General features: G+C 40.3%; 1 protein-coding gene across 1 annotated transcript; it reads right to left on the bottom strand.

Moving 5' to 3' along the window:
• Positions 1 to 2,464: 2,464 nt before the first annotated feature.
• On the bottom strand, positions 2,465 to 18,069 carry LOC137299936 (ras-related protein Rab-18-like). The gene is made up of 7 exons (XM_067968942.1): positions 17,844 to 18,069; positions 11,352 to 11,407; positions 11,178 to 11,239; positions 9,866 to 9,938; positions 8,571 to 8,689; positions 7,444 to 7,510; positions 2,465 to 6,249 (listed from the first exon to the last, which is right to left on the bottom strand). The coding sequence occupies exons 1-7, from the start codon at positions 17,909 to 17,911 to the stop codon at positions 6,077 to 6,079; spliced, it is 618 nt and encodes a 205-aa protein (XP_067825043.1). The 5' UTR covers positions 17,912 to 18,069; the 3' UTR covers positions 2,465 to 6,076.
• Between the last annotated feature and the right edge of the window lie 1,578 nt (positions 18,070 to 19,647).

Here is a 19,647-nt window from a genome sequence, read left to right as displayed (position 1 = left end):
CCCTGGAGTTAAAATAGTTAGGGTCTCATTTCTGGAGCAATGGGCAAGTTTCCAACTCACCTCACTACCCACACCCAAAACTCGGTTAAAATCGGGACCATATTGTTTACAAAACCACTAACTACTTAGAAAATATTTTGAAATTCCATCTAGATTACCTCAAGCATGCTGCAGTCAGGCTCAGTTTATACCAATTATTGTGGTTTAGAAAAAACTTGGATTTCACCAAGTTCAGTAAAGGGTCAACACAAGATCTTAAATAATTAAATCAAGACTTTTGAGCACAACACAAGCACATTAACAAAATGCTAAAGTTCAATGGTTACCTTGTTAGTCACCAAACATTTGTTTGCATCACTACAGCTTATTCCAGGCTGTAAAGATTAATTTTCCTTTGTCAAGACATTGCCACACAACAGAAGTGTAACAACCTTGGGTCTTTATGGGCTGTGTAGGTATGCAAAGGGTCACATTTAAAATCCATGTTCCTCTTAATTTTCATATACCTCAAGATCCTAATACCAACAGATCTTGCTGTTCCAATTTGGATTTACCCAACAATGGAGGCAAGAGTGTTAGAAACAGCAAATGCTGGAAAACACTCAGCAGAACTGATGAAAGGTCATCGACCTGAAACATTAAGTCTGTTTCTCTTGCCACAGATGCTGACTGACCCACTGAGTGTTTCCAGCATTTTCTGTTTTTATTTTAGATATCCAGCAACTTGCAGTATTTTGCTTTTGCACTGGAAACAGCTCTGTCCAGAAATTCCAAAACAAAATATACAGGTGCAAATAGTGCTATTCTGTCTGGGCTGAACTTCCAGGGCCCAGGAGCTACAGGTTGAACAACCCTGCCATACCAAAATCTAACAGCTTACAGTTCATTTTTCTTCATTACAAAGTATTTAGGATTTTCTCCCCTGCAGCAACACTTACAACAGCAAGACATCAGCCTACTTTACATCTCGTTAACAGTTCTGTTGAGGTATTCTGTGAATACTGTTGCCAAGACACATGGACAATTAACATTAGAGGTTGAAAATCAGTTTCCACCAGCAAACACCAATTTCCATTTGTTAGCTTTGTATGGAATGAATGATGCAGCAGGTTCTGTGCATTAGGGATCTCGAGCCAAGATTGAGGGCCATTTCATACTTCCATTTACAACCCTTAGTCCAATTTAAAACTGCACTGGATCACTATCAGGCACCAAAAAGGCTAGGATTATCATAGTAGGTATAGCACAGGAGGCAGCCATTTGGACCATCATGCTTGTTGAAAGAGCTATCCAATTATTTCCATTCCCATGTAAATTCCACCACCCCCCCCCCTCCAATATTTATCCAATTCCCTTTTGAAAGTTACTATTGAATCTGCTTCCATCACCCTTTCAGGCAGTGCATTCCAGATCATTACAACTCACTGCATAAAAGTGTTTCCTCATGTCACTTCTGGCTCTTTTGCCCATCACCTTAAATCTGCATCCTCTGGTTACTGACCCTTTTGCCACTGGAAACAGTTTCTCTTTATTTATTCTGTCGAACCAGTCATGATTTTGAACACCTCTATCAAATCTCCCCTTAAAATTTTTGTTCTGAGAACCACCCCAGCCTCTCCACATATCTGAAGTCCCTCATCCCTGGCACCATTCTAGTAAATCTCTTCTGCACCCTCTCTATTACAATGTCTATAATCAGTATTGTAGTCTTGCCACCACCTATCCCAAAAATATTTAATGATCCCCTTTACCAGAGGGCAGAAGGCAATTAGTTAGTGATGAATTGCCCCAAACTAATGCTTAATGGAAATATTTCAAATTAACACTGGTGGATTTGTGTGCAAATGGATAATAGAAACGAGGTATATCCCACACCTCCCGGCACATGTGCATGTTGAGTGGCCCAATGATGCCAGTGATGTAGGATACAAGAATATGAACACTTATCCCTCTAGTGGCAGTCTCTTATACTGTTCCAGGAATGCCTGTACATAAGAGGGTAGAACCACAGGGATTTCTCAGCTTCAAAACATAAGATACTCACCCAATACATTCAATTCCTTATGGATGTATACCCACACCACCAGCAAATATCAGAAGCAATCTCTTATCCCACCTTCCAAGGGATCAGGAAGGAAAAAAACATTACATCTTCCAGGATTTTCACTGAGTCGCCTCCCCCACCAGAAAAAAACGTTAAAGCCACATCTTGAAGAGCCAATTGTTACAATTTAAGCTCTGATACTTTCTACTCATGCACCACACAAGCACGAGCTTCCACAGTTGAGCCTACACTCCATAGGATCAGAATCTTTGCGTGCAAAGTATTTAGATAAAGCCTGCCCAGGGCGAACAATGAACCCTTTTACGGTTAGTCTGTGCACTGGAAGCAGTCAGAGATACCCCTAGAGTTTCTGCTCTGTCAAAAAAAAGTGGAAAATTAGCATACCAATAGACCACATGGTTTATGCTGAAAATTACTAATTGATGTTTATTAAGACACAGAAGTAACAGAAGAAAACAGATCAATTCAGCAGCAACACAGTCTTAGAATATTTGATTTCTCACTATTATTTTAAACCATTCCAAAATAAGTAGCAGTGTTTAGAAATTTGTACCATGTGTCCTTGATTAAATAAAGCGGTTGGACTATAACCTAGTGTTGCAAGACTCCTTACATTTGTCCACCCCAGTCCATCACCGGCATCTCCACATCAAAAAAACTGACAAACACACCTCATGGAGTTGCTTACAGCTTGTAATGGAGAAATGAACTGGAATACCTGGACTCCAGCTTGAATGCATGCCTCTTTCCTTCTGAAGCCAAGTGGGGAAAAAAGGATTAACAACTGAAAATAGATTTCAAATGGCACCATGACACCTTCTCAAGAGTCTGGGCAAGCAATTTACACACCTTCTAGATAAAGCAAACTTATGTGACTCTTGCTCACAGGACCTCCACATGGGACAACTGCAAAAGCCAAAATATCACCTGGGTGAGTTGATCTCTTTTAACACTTAAGTAAAATCAACATATAGAAAAGAGCAGAGATTCTTAAGATCTGAAACAAGACAGATCTATCACACCAGAAAGAGACCTTTTTTTGTGATGCTGACATTGCAGAAATAGTCAAAAATTATTGCACATAATATTAACTCCTATACCACACAAGAATGTTAAAATTTTGCCTTAAAAAGCCACAAGTGGTGATTGTACTCTACACTGATAAAACCCAAAAGTTGACATGATGTATCCACAATACATGTCCCTCTGTCAGAACAAACCATTCAAAGTGCCATCTTAATGGTGTTTCATCCAAAAGGTCACAAGAACTGAAAATATTACAAGATTTACTACTTCCATGGAAGCCTGTAAGAAACTTACTTGGCTGCAGGGTGGTGAGCACATTTTAAAACACAAATAAACTCTCAATAACCTTCTTGCTGCTTAGAAAAGGTTAAAGATAAATGCTGCTGGGGGCAATCTATTCAGGATGTCTTGCAGGCTCAGTTCAGAAGTAGGTCACACAGAAGAGAACAGCAGGCCGACAAACGGATATCACATGAAGGAATAGATGGAACTTATTAGCAGTTTTTTTTCTTTCCACTTCAAAAAGTTTAGAAATACCATTCAACAGAGGCAGATTCCTTTGTAATCATTTAAACTGTAATCTAACAAAAGCTGCTGAATCCTGCAGATATCCAATATAAGGCTCAATTAGTTAGGACCATGATTAACTTAGCCACATAGACCAAAGAGGATCCCAGGTGTGATTCTGGTTTGTGCCAAGTTAGTTGATGTCAGCTGGGGTAGTGGTAGGACCATTACAAATGGCCTCCTCACTGGCCCAGTTTGGGGCGGTGGGGGTGGCAGGAAGAAAATAAAAGACAGGGTTCCTGCTCCTAATAAATATCTAACAAACCCACTATTGCAAGTGGTCTGGGTGAGAAGATCGTGCTCAGTTACTGATACTCAAAGGCTGGACTTTCCTCAATCTACCCCTACATGGTCAGGTGGGACTTCTGCCCACCATCCTAGTGCAGCTCCCTGGGTCAAGGATTATTTTGTATTCATGAATGCCAGGGGATCAAGGAAAATCCAGGCAGTGCAGCAGTAGGACTGCAGGTGCGGCACAAACACAGGAGGGAGGCCACTCAAAAGGGGCAGAAGAGTCCCAAAGGCTGAATCAAGTCTTCTACTGAAGCCCTCAGAGACAGAGGCCTTCAGGAGGTATGGGATTGGGCCAAAGTGGAGGCTGCTACAAGGCCCGCTCCCTCAGTTGGGAGAGTGGGGCTTTTCCACCACTACCCCAGGGTACCACCAGGCTTCACTTGGCAGTCCTGAAATGGTGGCGAGGGGTGAATGAAGGAAGTGGGCCAGGAAAGTGGGCCCTACCTCCCTGCTGGCATTTGTATACAGCAGATAGGGAAAGGGCGGCCAGCATCAGTTCTGTTGAGGGAAGGGAGGAGCAGTTATTAATTAGTTTGAGCAGGGAGGCAGCACTAGGCCTCCCCATCCAATTTTCCTGCCCGATTTGGGCAAGGATAGCAGAGCAAAACACCAGGCCTCAAAGTCTAAGCTTTGAAGAATAGCCAGTTGGATGAATTGGCCACCTGGCACCCATGAAACTATCCCCTAGCAAGGAGCCAACACCTTCAGGAACAGAGGGAAGAAAAGCCAAGAGGAACAACTACAACCATCCAATTCACAACAACCCAGCTTTCCCACAAGACGATTTTTAAAAAAAAATCAGGCACAAAAGACAGTGTTTAAAAATTTGGGATTTTTTTTTTTAGTTGCTATTTATTAACTCTGACCCTTACAAGTACATTTGGAACTTTCGTAGAACCATCTTACAACAGTTTCTTTCCCTTTCGAAAATAGTTTGTGAATACTGTTACCCACTTAAATCCCAACTAGAGTCTAAGTGGTGGATCATTTGGAAAGACATTAATAAATAGGTTACACTTCCTTTTAGAAATTGTGCAAACAGTTTAAAACACAAGTGAAACCAGTGTTAAAAAGGCCTAGGTCATCAGGAGCTCTGCATATAAACCATTCATGGTGGAGCTGCCATTTTGTGGTGATAGGAGCAGATCACGCTGCAGCAGATTGTTGTAGTGCTACCTTCACCCTCTACCCAGGGATGTGATTTAGATTAAAACTTAATATTGCAAACAAACCAATGCAAGATCAGTATTATCGTACACCCAATGAAGGCCACAATACAAACCATATTCACCGGTAAGCCATGTCGTCAACACAGTCCTTTTAAGAGTAACGTTTATAGACAGACTGCCCACAATGAGTTAAGTCTTAGCAATAAATGTTTATCCAATAAACATGTCAATTCTGAATTTATGGCATTGAAAGATGATTTTGCACCAGAGAGCTATAATATATTCAAGTGCCTTTGTAGTGTTTGTATTTATGCAGCAGGGCAGAAGGATACAGCAACATTAAAAAGAGGTCCCAAGATTGGATTCAAACCATGGCTCTGTCCTTGAGGGGAACAAATCAGCAGCTCCCTAATTTGTCCCTCATCATGTAAAAGGAAAAAAAGACAAGATGTTAGGAGACCACATATCCAAAGGTCACCTGAAATCAGGCACAAAAGGCAGGAGACACAGATGAAGCTCATCAAGATCAGGGAAATAACATTAAATCTCAGAAGGAACAATGAGCCTTACGTTGGTCCACACAACTTTGAGACCATTATAACATATCACAGCCTTCCATTTTTGATTAGTATCAGTACTGTTTGCAGACCAATATGAAATCTATATCTGAAACTTCTTCAGGTTAGTTAAAATACCACATTGGATTTAAGACAGGGAAACATTAAAGTGGAACGACACACATGCCTGTGTTGGTTTGTCAGAAGGATATTACAATTCTAACAAAAAAAGGTACATAAAAGGCTTTGTTAAGGCAAAGAGTTCTCATCTCATATCACTTTAGTTGTCCGAGATCCTAGCTGACAGCAGCTTTGTGCTTACAGACAACGTGGCAAATAACACTTAAAATACTGTTGACTTAGTAACAGCATTAAGAAGTGGGTCAGTTCCAGTTCGTTTATAACAGGGAGCAGTAGCCGCCACATGCTCCATCCTGACTGGCTGTGGAGTCAGATAATTTCACACCTTTATTGTATCCCTCAGCCTCCCATAGTCCTGGCGTTTGGATAATTTTTTCTACCACTTCCTCAAATGCACACTCTACTCCGTCACAGGTTTTAGCACTGGCCTCTGCAAAAACAAAAAAAATACATTGAGTTTTAGTAATCTCCCAACAGATAAACAAACATCAAGGCTGTTTTTACTACGATGATTGGATTTTCCTCCTCATCGCACATAGTGATATACATACAAAAAGAGACCATCCAGCCTATCAAGTCTGGCCCCATCCAGTCTACAGGCAACCTTGCACACAGTTCATCAATAGGAAAGGCAAAAACAAACCTGCAGTTAATTCAGGAACACTCTGGGAAGTTGCTCATACTCCCCAAGGCAAATCAAAGTCCAGGAGCTCACAGCTGCCCAGAACTCACCATAATCTCAACAGTCTTGTGCTCTAAATTGGGAGTGGCAGTGAAGGATGCAAAGCAGAGACAAACAAAAAAAGCTCATACATGCCCAACAACCACTTCTCAAGCAGTTCTCCATGGGGCGAATGCTTCGGTCAACTTAATTACTGGTTTTGAAATATGCCAAAGATGTCAGAGTGCTACTGCATATGGCTTCAAATAATTAACCAAGTCCAATGAAGCTCCAAGACAATTTTGCAGTTCTCTAAAATGATTCAAAGGCTCCTCCTGGTTAAGACAAATGTAAGGAATCTTACAACACCAGGTTATAGTCCAACAGTTTTATTTGAAAATCACAAGCTTTCGGAGGCTTTCTCCTTAGAGGAAAAAGCCTCCGAAAGCTTGTGATTTTCAAATAAAACTGTTGGACTATAACCTGGTGTTGTAAGATTCCTTACATTTGTACACCCCAGTCCATCACCAGCATCTCCACATCCTGGTTAAGACAGTGAATAGTGGAATCACACCGACCAGGAAAGTCCCAGGTTTCAATCCCTGTCTGAGGATCTCAGCGGGAATGGTAGTAGGAGTGCCCTCAAGATCCCGGAGCAGCAAGGTCGGGAGCTGTAGGAAGATTATGTGCACACGCACCCGAGAACGTCAGGCAAAGACAGGATTGAGCTTAGCTTGGATTTCTGCAGTCCCTTCCTCTTTTCCGTCCTACCTTCATGCGTAACCCTAGATAGTGAGCTGTGACATACTTGAAGTTAGTTGAGTACCAGAGGGTGCCCAGAACCTGTGGGACTTTATCCAATCAAGGACCCAATGCCTTCAGGACAGGAGGAGAAAAGAAAATTGGTAGCAAAAATAGAACTGGAACAGGGGGAAAAAAATAGCCCAAAGATATGGCACTTACCTATAAAAAGCATTGAATGTTTTCTGGCAAATCTCAGTCCTTCATTGCGGTCAACTTCACGATTTTGCTAACAAAAATAAATTTTAAAACAATTTTTAAAGCTATCAGCATACTATAGATGTTACATGCTAACATAGCCACACTAAATATAGTGGATTTATTACAGATATTACAGGGCATGGAGTCTGCATTCAGATTTACAAGTGAAAAGACACAGTAGAAGCAGCACAAAAATTCTTTGCAGTTTTTAATTTTTTTTTTGGCTTAGCACCAATGAAGTAACAAATGTTATTCTGGCTAGCATGGAAGGTTTCATATCCCACTCTTCCTTTTCCATCAGATCTGGTACTATATTGTGGCAAATCATGTTTTCTATTCAGCTGTCTTTCGTGACTACACTGCTCATCGCACCAGGTGTTTGGATCAAAGGGGTTCTTAACCAACTTTATCATGGTGGATTTACAGAGGTAATGATCCATTAGAGTGGCTAGAACAATCTTAAAGTTAACTGCTGATTTCCCACCCCATTAGCAGCCTGACTCCACATCCAGTCAGGATGGAGCATGTGGCGGCTACTGCTCCCAGTTATAAAATGAACTGGAACTGACCCACTTCTTAATGCTGTTACTAAGTCAAAATGGTCTTATAACCTGTAAATTCTCCTTTCTTTTATCTAGATACAGATGCTAGTACTCCTAAAGAAAAAGCTGACTTTCCTTTTGTTTCATTCCTTCCAAGCTCCAAATATGCCATCCTATATGGTCTTTCACCCCTCCTCCCTATATCACTTCAGCCTTTGATCCCAAGCACAATTGCAAATTTTCTGTGTTAGGAATCAAACTTGCATCCTAATAGCCCCCAGATACAAATTACATTTCTTACAATCCTAAAATAACATCTTTCATCTCCACTTTTATTCATCAAAACCTTTAGGTCATTTTGTTTAGCACTTTAAGCTGAAGTTCCATGATCACAAAATCTCATTCAAAAATCAGTCTTTTGCCAGTGAAAGCTGTATACACAAAAACTATGATACATGAAGGCATTTACAAAAGAATATTAATGCTCATAATCCAAAAAGTGATATTTGTTTTAGTGTTGCAAGTCTAAAATATTTTAAAATTTACCTTATCAATTTTGTTTCCAACCAGCATCTTTACGATTCCATGTTTTGTGCTGTAGGTTTCCAACTCATTCAGCCAGTTCTCGAGCTTTGCAAAAGTTTCTCTTCTCGTGACATCATACACTGCAACAAAATTTAAAATTAAACCTTCAAAGAGGAGAAAAGAGTTACTACAAGCCAACTACATAAATTTGATGGTCTGAACAGCTTTTCTAGAAATCACCAAGCTAAAGTAATTATTGGTCACTTTCAAAACATTGCCCAGAAATGATCTAAATATATGTCTGTAAATTCATATTGGTTTCTTTTTGTATTTCCCTTGACACAAATAGAGCATTGTACTTTGTAATAGATAGTAATCTAAAATTTTAAAGAGATATTAATCATTTGGTTTTGGAACATTAATGCTAATGTAATCCTTGCCATTACAAATTCATGTTTGCTGCAAATTAAAATGCTTTTGAAAAGAAAAAAAAAGGACCTGCTAACTTGGAACATTGCATTAATTGTGAATTGTTGGCTGATCCTCTTGCTCAAAAATCCATCCGAGATGTGGGCAAAGTAATTCAACTTAAGCACATTCCAGACCAAAACTCCCTCAAATGATGTACATCATAATGCGATAAGGTGTTAATCTGCTGATTAAGAAGTGCGAGTAAAACAAATTAAGTACAGTCCAGACTTCCTTTTCTTGCAATATAAAGCAGCTAAAAGAAGTTGCATGTAGTGCGGCGTTAGGGCTGCCGGTTTCACACGACCAGCAGCAGCCCCAAGGTAAACTTACCAGATGCCTCAAGGACAACCATCAGGAAGACTCAGTAATAAAATGAGACCTCCTAGCAGTTGGCCTCAGTGAAATTGAGAAGTTTATTCAGGGATTGTTGCTGGCTACAGAAGACCTGAGCATCAGAAACCAGAGGCCCTAACATTCCACTAAGAGCCAATGTAAAGGCAGCTTTCAACTTCCAGATTGTGCTGAACTAAAAAAAGTACCTGTTAGATGATGCTCATGTACTATATATACACGAGTCTCCTCCCTAAACTAAATCAGAAACTGCACTAAGATGCTGCAATGAGCCCACTGCACCAACCTCTACTCAACAACTTGGAAGGTGGGAGGGTTTAGTTAGGAGCCACTACTTGAGGTTCAAACCCCTTTCTTCAGGTCAATCCTGATTCAGGATAAGGAAGCATGATTCGGCAGAGCAGGAATGGTCTGGCCAAATTTTCCTCCCCTGCAAGATAAAAATTGCTGACAACACAGAACCTTTAATACCAAATTGATAGATTTCTCCTTACCTAAAATAACACCTTGAGCGCCTCTGTAATAGCTTGGTGTTAATGTCCGGAAGCGCTCCTGTCCAGCTGTATCCTATCAAAATCAAACAAAATCAGAGCTGAAGGACTAGCAACACAAGTGAATAATAACCAAAGTAAAACAAAGACATGACGAGATCCTGGTAACGTATGAAAATAATGAATCTTGATAGTAATATAAATGATAGATTCTATTCAAGATGGATCGGACTAATCCAAAGGAGTGAAAATCCTCTTCAAACCATTCAGATAATTAAATTATGCACGATTTACAACACAGACTTCAAACTTTATTAAAATGCCTGCCTGGCACTTTCAACCTGCTGCATCAAGTTCCTTAGCAATAGAAGCCATCTCAGTGTCACTAACTAGATGTTTGAGCATTTAACATTTTGGCCTAGGGATTCAGGTCTAGGGGCAGTGTAGTTTTCACTGAGTGGGGTGCTTCCTAGATATTCATTGGGATAGATCAGCTTTGCTTCTCTTGGTGGTTGAGGTAAGAGTATTCATCTCAGAAAATTCCCTTTAATGTTATAAAAAGGAATGGTAGAGTTTTTTTTCAGAAAAGTCTTACAAATGAGAAACCAAAATGAAGGACCAAGGCCCTTTCTGGACACCATTATGGTTGAAAGGCAGAAGAGAAAGAAAATGAGGTAAATCAGAAAATAATGTTTAGGGAAGCTAAACCTGGGTTTTCAATGCTTGAAGAAGCAAGGAAAAACTAAGTGACATAAAAGAGGTTCTACAGTTTTGAGATCTTGGGAAAGAGTAAACTGCCAGAACATTGTTTTATTATAATCACCTAAATGGCAGATATAAGCTCTCCATTTGTCCAGATTGTTTTCAGAACTACACTTTTCTGTCAGCTGGGTAAAAGGTTGTGCAGTAGACTTCTACTCAGCCACCATGACTGGATAGGGGGTGTACCTCTGGTCCTAACTCACCTTATATAGTGGCTCACCCATGCATTGGAAGTAGTAGATATAAAAGTGAACTAAAGATTAAATGCACATTTTAATCCACAAAGAACAGCTACAAGTGCCTCTTATCTTCTAATAGTTTCTCCCCCCGAATCGATTATCTAAAAATAACCAGGTGACATAGGTCAGTCAGTCATAATTGTTGAAGTGGAAAGAGAATTGTTAAATGAGAATACCAATCTGTGTGCCTGCAGGACATATGCAACATAATAGTCACAGCATCGATAGGAAGAATCAAAGGAAGGGTCTGGCCCACATAATACAGGCAGTTTATACATTACAAAACAGTTTTACAATCATGCAGTTGAACTTACCCAGATTGCAAGTTTGACGCTGTTTCCATCAAATCTTATGGCTTTCACTTTAAAGTCAACCCCTGAAAAAAAAATTGCATTTAATCAAGGAACATAGGTATTTCCAGAATCAAATTGGCTTTCATGCATCTAAAATGTTATAGTATATAATGATATAAAAAGTTTAAACCTCACCAATAGTTGAACCAATTTCAGAGTCAAATGTGCCATCTGTGAACCTTAGTAGAAGGCTAAAATACAAAAAAATATATAATTTAGTATTTATAAAAAATTGTATCAGAATTTATTTTTTTGCCAGCTGAGTATCTAAAACACCAATTTAGGAATCTCAAAAATCAGGCTACACCTACCCTCAATACAAACAGCACATCTCAATTACCCAAATTCAGAAAGTCAATGCTTGGAGACATCCCCCACCCTCAAGTATCAGCTACCACAGGTTACCAGAGCTGCTTGTCTAGCTAGGATCACATATCTGTTGGAGCAATGGCTTACAAAATTATCTACAGCAAAGTGGGAGGAATCCCAAGCCAGAGTCCCAGGTCCACCCCTCTAAGTTCCATTAGTAAGTCAGGCTAGCTGGGTCCAGGAATACTACAGATCTGACAGATTCAGATAATTGGGTTAGAGAGAGTCTCCACACAGATGGCAGACTTGGTTCTGCACTTCAATCACCAGGTGTGTCATCCTGGGGCCATCTTTCCCAAGGTTACCAAAGTTTGGCTTGTCCACCATTCAACAGCATGAGGGTGCATCACAGCTTAGCTATTTTCTGGATAGACATCACGAGAGAGAACCCTCTCGCTCTTTGATATATATTAAATGACCTGGACTTGGGTGTAGAGGGTGTAATTTCAAAGTTTGCAGAGGACACAAAACTTGCAAATGTAATAAACAATGTGGAGGATAGTAAAAGACTTCAGGGTGACAGACAGACTGGTGAACTGGGCAGATGAAATTTAACACAGAAGTGTGAAGTGATACATTTTGGCAGGAAGACTGAGGAAGGTGGCAGGAATTTCCCTTCTCCCTAATGCAGAAGGGCCAAGGCCAATTGAAGCATCCTTACGGCCACCCAGCTGGCATCAGCTAACATCACAGATTAGAGATTTGTCATTATATAGGGAAACACGGCATCCAATTTGTGTACAGCAAAATCCCACAAACAGCAATGGGATAAATGACCAGATAATCAGTTTTAGTGAAGTCAGTTGAGCATTATTGATCAGGACACTGGAAAACTTCCCTGCTCTTTTGAGTAGTGTGCCATGGCACACTATTCATGTCCACTAAAGAAGGTAGACCATCCATCCAAAAGACGGTGCCTCTGACAGTTCAGTACTGAGGGAGTGCTGCACTGTCAGCCTGAAATGGGACTTGGGCCCACGCCTTCTGACACAGAGGTGAGGATGTTGCCACTAAACTAAAGATGTCACCTTGGAAAATACACCAGAGGTTTACATGCAGATTTGATCCACTGAACAAAGAACCAATAGATCAATGGAAGATGTTGGTCTTGCATTGGCACCCCAGTCCTCCATGGTCTCAGCACCTATTAGAATCAATTTGATGAGACAAGTTTTTGTTACGGTCATTTTCAACATCCATCACACTACCCAAGTAGCAAGACTTTGTTCAATTCTCCCTTCTCCTTGAAAAAAAGTTAAATTCAGTCAAGTTCAAGAACAACCAGATTCAACTGCTAATCAGAGGGCTTATATTCAGTAAATGCAAGTGTTTTCTGCACTAATTCACCCACTGTATTGTGCAGCACTTTGTTTGACTGTGCATTGAATCTAGACTTAGAATTAAAAGTGTAGTTTGTCAGTTATGTTCCAACCGAGGTTAATTTGGTACAACACATCTTGTCCCTTTGTTTAGATATATACTGTGCAGATACACTGGTGACTGGTAACTTGAGAATATCACAATAGGAATTCTTTGGTATGATGCAAGGCAAAATGCTAAAAAAAAAGTTCCATGTGTGAAAAACATTTTACATCCTAAACAAATGCTTCCAGTCCTTCGATTATGGAAATGTAAGCAATTGGGTAAATTTCAATGCCACACAACACTGGATTCTTTGAGGAGACCCAGCTTTAAACTGTACTCACAGCTGGGGTTCAGGCAGCATGATTTGTTTTCTATTTGTCCTTGGGATGTGGACAGCACTAATAAGGCAGCATTTGTATTCCATCCCTCATTACTCAGAGCATTAACAGTCAACCACATGGTGTGGATGTGGAGTCGTGTGTAGGCCAGACTGGGTGGGCGGCAGGCTCTCTTCTCTGAAGGACATTAGTGAACCAGTAGAGTTTATAAAATGACAAAACAGCAACTTTTATGGTTATTTCCTTTTCCCTGGTACCAGCCCACAAATTACCAGATTTATTGAATTTAATTTCACAATTTGCCATTGTGGGATTTGACCCCTTAATCTCTGGGCTCCTGGTCCAGTACCATAACCAGTAGGCTACCATACCCTAATTTAGGCACAACTGGCTGAAAGGAAACCACTCGTTAGGAGAGGGTAGTGCGGTTGATGTGTATATGGACTTCAAAAGCATTTGACAAAGTACCAGAAAAAATAGACTTGTTAGCAAAATCAAAGCCCATGGGGTTAAAGGGACAGTGGCAGTAAGGATACAAAATTGGCTAAGGGACAGAAAGAAAGCAGAGTGGTGGTGAACAGTTGTTTTCGGACTGGAGGAAAGTATATAGTCCCCAGGGGTCAGTATTAGGACCACTGCTCTTTGATATATATTAAATGACCTGGACTTGGGTGTAGAGGGTGTAATTTCAAAGTTTGCAGAGGACACAAAACTTGGAAATGTAGTAAACAATGTGGAGGATAGTAAGAGACTTCAGGGTGACAGACAGACTGGTGAACTGGGCAGATGAAATTTAACACAGAAGTGTGAAGTGATACATTTTGGCAGGAAGACTGAGGAGAGGCAATGTAAACTAAATGGTACAATTTAAAAAAAAAGGGGGGGGTGCAGGAACAAAGACTTGGAGGTTCACATACACAAATCTTTGAAGGTGGCAGGACAAGTTGAGAAGGCTATTAAAAAAGCATATGGGATCCTGGGCTTTAATAGAGGCATTGGGGGTGATTTTAAACCCCAAAAACGGGAGAAAGTTGAAAGTAGTCATTTATTGGGCCGCAACATGGCTTTATTTCCGGGTTTAACGTCAGCGCAGAAAAGTACAGGCTTCCCACTGGGAATGCAAAGTCCGAAAATTTTGCGGTTGTGATCCAAAAAAAAAAAACTATTTTCAACTCCCACCAGCCCGTTCTTGGGGTTTAAAATCATCCCCATAGAAGTGATGCTAAACTTTTATAAAACACTGGTTAGGCCTCAGCTGGAATATTGTGTTCAATTCTGGGCACCACGCCTTAGGAAGAATGTCAAGGCCTTAGAGGGTGCAGAAGAGATTTACCAGAATGGTACCAGGGATAAGGGACTTCAGTTATGTGGAGAGACTAGAAAAGCTGGGGTTGTTGTCCTTACAGCAGAGAAGGACAAGGGGAGATTTGAGAGAGGTGTTCAAAATCATGAATAGTTTTGATAGAGTAAATAAGCAGAAACTGTTTCCAGAAGGGTCGGTAACCAGAGGACACAGATCTACGGTGATTGGCAAAAGAGCCAGAGGAGACGAGGATTTTTTTTTAAAATAATGCAGCGAGTTGTTATGATCTGCAATGCACTGCCTGAAAGGGTGATGGAAGCAGATTCAATAGTAACTTTCAAAGAGGGAAAAAAATTAAAAAAGGTCTATGGGGCAAGAGCAGGGGAATGGGACTAATTGGGTAGCTCTTTCAAAGATCCGGCACAGGCACGATGGGCCGAAAGGCCTCCTCATATGCAGTACCTACTATGATACTCAGAGTGCAGTGATAAGTTTTTCCCCCCTTTCTCCCAGGTCAGAGCACAGCCCCTGGTAGGCTCATTGAGGAGCAGCCTAGGTAGAGTTTGTTGAGATGAGAGGACAACTTAAATGCTGGGGAAAAAGTACAGTAGGTATGTCTGGCATCTGTTGGATTTCAGAGCAGCAACTTCCAATTCTGAATAAGGAGGTAATGAAGCAGTATGAAATCAAGCATTTCACTGAAAAACTTTTTTTTGTATAAACTGCTTCCTCTCTATTCATAATCTAATTAGGTTTTCTTGATTATTTGGCTTAGGTGACCACCGATCCTTGTCCTACAAAAGGAAGGCAGACGTGGATTCTCCTCCCCTCTACCCCAATACAGAAACAGTTCTGGATATTATTCAGGGTATGTGTGTAAGTCATCATACTGAAAAAGAATTAGGGCTGACCCTCACTGCAATATATGGAAAGCTCACATCCAGAACAGTTTGTATTAAAAAACTCAGAACAAAGTGAAGCCAGAGAACATGCCTAAGCAGCACTACCTAGAAGCCAGTTGGAGCTGAACCACAGTCCATGCAGGCACACAGCAATAAGTTTACCACTTGGTCTGGGGGTAGAGGAATGAGAAAGGAGGGGAAAATTTTCCTTTAGTCCTGACAATTTTGTGGTTACACCATCTAGTTCTACGATCACAATGATCTATACCTTCTATTAAAGGGCCTGTTTCCATGTTGTAACTTCTATGATTCTATGAAAGGCTTCAATCCTAGCCGGTCTCAATTGTCTTTTCTTCAATGAAAAATGGATTATTGATGGATGATTAATTTCTAGACTCATCCTCACTCGTCTTTGGAAAGTGTGCAGGGACTAAATCTGTAGAAGATGCCTTTCAGATATGAAAAAGGATGTAAAAGCAATGAAAAAAAGTGTAGCATAGATTCACTAAGATATTACCAGGGATGTGAGGTTATGAAGACAGACGAGAGGTATGGGGAATTTTCATTTGAGCCAAGACTGAGGAGTGACTGGATAGAGGTCTTCAGATTATGAAGGGTTATAAAGGTAAATAGTGATTGATTGTTTCTAAAAAAAAGGCACAAATTTAGGATAATCACAAAAAAATTAAAGGGGAGGTTAGAAAATAATTTGGCAGAGGGTAGTTAGGATGTATAATTCTCTGCCACAAACTGTTGTTGAATCAGAATCTATAAAGTACTGTTAAAAAGGAAATTAGATATTTACTTGGAAAAAGAGAACTATTAAAGGGCAAGCAGGAGTGGGATTAGTGGAGGTGGCTCATATAAAAGGCATAGGTGCAGACTTGATGGGCCAAATGGCCCATTTCTGTGCTGCAACAATCCACAATTCATGTTCTTAAGTCAAAAAAATGATCTACTATATGCTGTATCTAGCAAGAGTCCTTTAGGCCATTGGTAGCATTGGTCACTTTGTCTTTTTGCTTTGTATACTAGGATGAGTATTTAACCAGGTACTTTTTACAGTAGTGGGGGGGGGGGGGGTGTTAACATGGTTTATGAAGCAGTTTTAGTATTGTCTTCCCTAGGTATGGGATGGCTCAAAATTGTAGTGGAAACAAAAAAGCAAACGCAACCTGTCCCCTAGTAGGATTCTCAACACCAATACAAGGAATGAACATACAAACTGGGGTAGCCTGCAATCCATGTATTAATTTAAAAAGGGATAGGAGGGACCTCAAAAAAACCATGCACAAAACAATAATATGGAAATGGGCAGAGGGAGAAAAAGAAAAATCACATCTATTGAGGCAGATGTGGAATCCTGAACAGTACAGCTCTGGGGTCGATCTTGACTCCCAGCGAGTTTCAAGAGGGTATGGGTCAAGGAAAGTACAGAACGCACTCACAGGCCCAAATTTTAGGCTCGGGGTATTTAACACTCGGGCCTCAGCTACATACCGCTGGCCAGTTACCCGCCCGAGTGCAGAAAAGAGGGGGAAAGTATCTGGCAGAGAGGGGGGAAATAACTAAATCATCTCTGATTTTCTGTTATGGTCAAGAAGAGGGAGGGGGAAGAAAGAATGAAAAAAAATGCGATTTTGAACTTGGGCAATCTCACAATGTAAGTCAATATAGATTCAAGGCCCGTGTAACAGATTGTGTTACAAGGGCCTTGAATCCATATTGACTTACATGCAAGGAATACGGTTAGAACACACTGGGAATGACACCCTCAGCAACTAAGCATTACATTAATCAGAATAATACACTCTAAATCATTCAGCTTTAAATTGATTCAACATACGCAAGTAAAATTGAGTAAATTCGGTTTATTCTCACAACTACCTTAGCTTTCTAAGGACAAAACAGGAAGCCATTAACTTGAGACCGGAACCAAAATGTTATACAGTAATTATGTCGCAAGCATGATGTGGAGATGCCGGTGATGGACTGGGGTTGACAATTGTAAACAATTTTACAACACCAAGTTATAGTCCAGCAATTTTATTTTAAATTCACAAGCTTTCGGAGATTTTCTCCTTCCTCAGGCAAATGTTTCAAGATCTTTTTCCTCAGGCAAATGTTTCAAGATGTCGCAAGCAGTTACGCTTCTCTAGTCTGCCGGAGTAATAGTTCCGGGAAAGGTCATGAAATATTGCGTTTTAAAAAAAAATTTTTTTTTTAAAAAATGCAATAATTATATCGATGGATTGACGTGTCATCTTCAAGCTTCCCAGGTCGAGTCTGGTTAGACCAGTTGCTGGTTAATTTCAGCCAGAAACTGACACGTTGTCTTGTTGTTTCTTACCTCGACTTGCCCACTCCACTCTCCCCGATAATTAGAATCTTCAGTGTAGCGAGAATCTCCTCTTCCATTGTCTCGGGGAATGTATCAATATTCTAAAGGGCAGAACAAACGGCGCCGCTCTCAGTGATCGCCCAGCTGTTTTTTTACCTTTTTATATGTATGTTGCACCATGGAGATGACGCAAACGTTTCGCTGCGCAACTTCTTCACACGTGTCTTTAACCCTTCCCTTTCACTGATCTCACAACAGTCACTCTCAGGGCCAGCGTCGCTTTAATCAGGCCAGATGATGAACCAATGAAATTGCTAGAATCGCGAAAGTTCGGAAGATCTCCTTAAGCGTTCTTAACTTCTGACAAATTAACATTTTTTTTAAAAAAAAATTGTAATCCATTATTGTTAAAAGGTCGCTTTCCTTTTAAGTGAGGTACAGTAAACTTTAAATCAAATTAATGTAGAGATGCCGGTGATGGACTGGGGTTGACAATTGTAAACAATTTTACAACACCAAGTTATAGTCCAGCAATTTTAAATAAAATTGCTGGACTATAACTTGGTGTTGTAAAATTGTTTACAAATTAATGTAATTCAATATACTGGGCGGCCAGGGACTGTATTACAGAGGTCTGGGAGTGTGTTGGAAAGGCTACCGAGGCATTTAGAAGAAGCTCCTGCGGTTTCTGAGGTTATGTGAATCCAAAGATTTTATTATAATCTCCCAACCTCATATAATATTTAAAATTTATTTTGTGCTTCAGAACTTAAGTTCAACTTATTATGAGCACAGCAGTGAAACCATGTCAGAAACAACAAGCGAGTAGACTTTATGATGTAAACAGCATGTGACCGGAACCCCCTTTATGGTGCTAAGTTAAGGCTCTGACAGGACGGACTGTGAGTAAAGGACAGTTTACTGGGGGCAATATCTTTTACGAAGCTAGAATGCTCTTGTGGGTATTATTTAGGGTATTAGATTGCTGTCGGTAAATTACAACAAAATAATCCAGATAATCTCATAAACGACAAGAATGGAGTCCCTCAATAAGTTTATCATTTGTATATACTCACCTGTTTTCATTGCCCAGTTTATTTATTTGTAATGGATAGTAAGTCTTTTTGTAGTGACAATGTGTTTAGAAAGAACACATTTACAATTTTGTTACAATTAGCATGCCAGTAGAGTGGTTAGCTGGACTCACCAGATATGCGAGTGCAGCTAATGCACATTTAAATAAGTTACCCATGCTACTGATGCCTCTCACAAGAAATGGAAATATGGAAGATTTCAGCTCTGAAAGGCTGTAGCTTCAATTGAAAGGAATGTGGCTCAACTGATAGCATACTTGCCTCTGAGTTAGTGATTGTGGGTCATAAACCTTCTCAAAACTTGAGCATATGCCTTTCACCCTTAGATACAGCATAATAGGTGGATGTAATTGAAGAAAGACAGCAGAGCACAACACAACCAAACAGATTAACTGATCATTTATCTCATTCGCTGTTTGTGAGAACTTGCTATGTGCAAGTTAACTGCTGTATTTTGCCTACACAGCAATAGTGACCGGACTTCCAAAGTAATTCTTATTAATGTGAAGTGCTTTGGGATATCCTGAGGATGTGATAAGATGCTATGTAAATTCAGGTTTTTTTTTACTTAAGGGAAGTGGCAGCATCTGAGGGCAAACATTTGTGAGCCTTTTTGAAGACTCAAAAATGATTCCAAAAAATTGGCAGATTTTGCAAAGGCTATTGGGGGGGGGGGTGCTGGGAGAAGTGAGAGTCATGGCTGAAAGGAAGGAAACATT

This window comes from Heptranchias perlo, chromosome 30 (assembly GCF_035084215.1).
Source record: "Heptranchias perlo isolate sHepPer1 chromosome 30, sHepPer1.hap1, whole genome shotgun sequence".
NCBI lineage: Eukaryota > Metazoa > Chordata > Chondrichthyes > Hexanchiformes > Hexanchidae > Heptranchias > Heptranchias perlo.
Note: the sequence above shows the minus strand (reverse complement) of the source record. Positions and strands in the feature narration are given on the sequence as shown.

Bases quoted from the DNA above. Each gene is read 5' to 3' on its own strand.
- LOC137299936 (XM_067968942.1), bottom strand. From the start codon at position 17,911: ATGGAAGAGGAGATTCTCGCTACACTGAAGATTCTAATTATCGGGGAG. The intron at 11,240-11,351 runs GTGAGGTTTAAA...TTTTTTTTTCAG, and splicing joins TGAAATTGGTTCAACTATTG to GGGTTGACTTTAAAGTGAAA. The intron at 6,250-7,443 runs GTAAGTGCCATA...TTGTTTTTGCAG, and splicing joins ACATTCAATGCTTTTTATAG to AGGCCAGTGCTAAAACCTGT.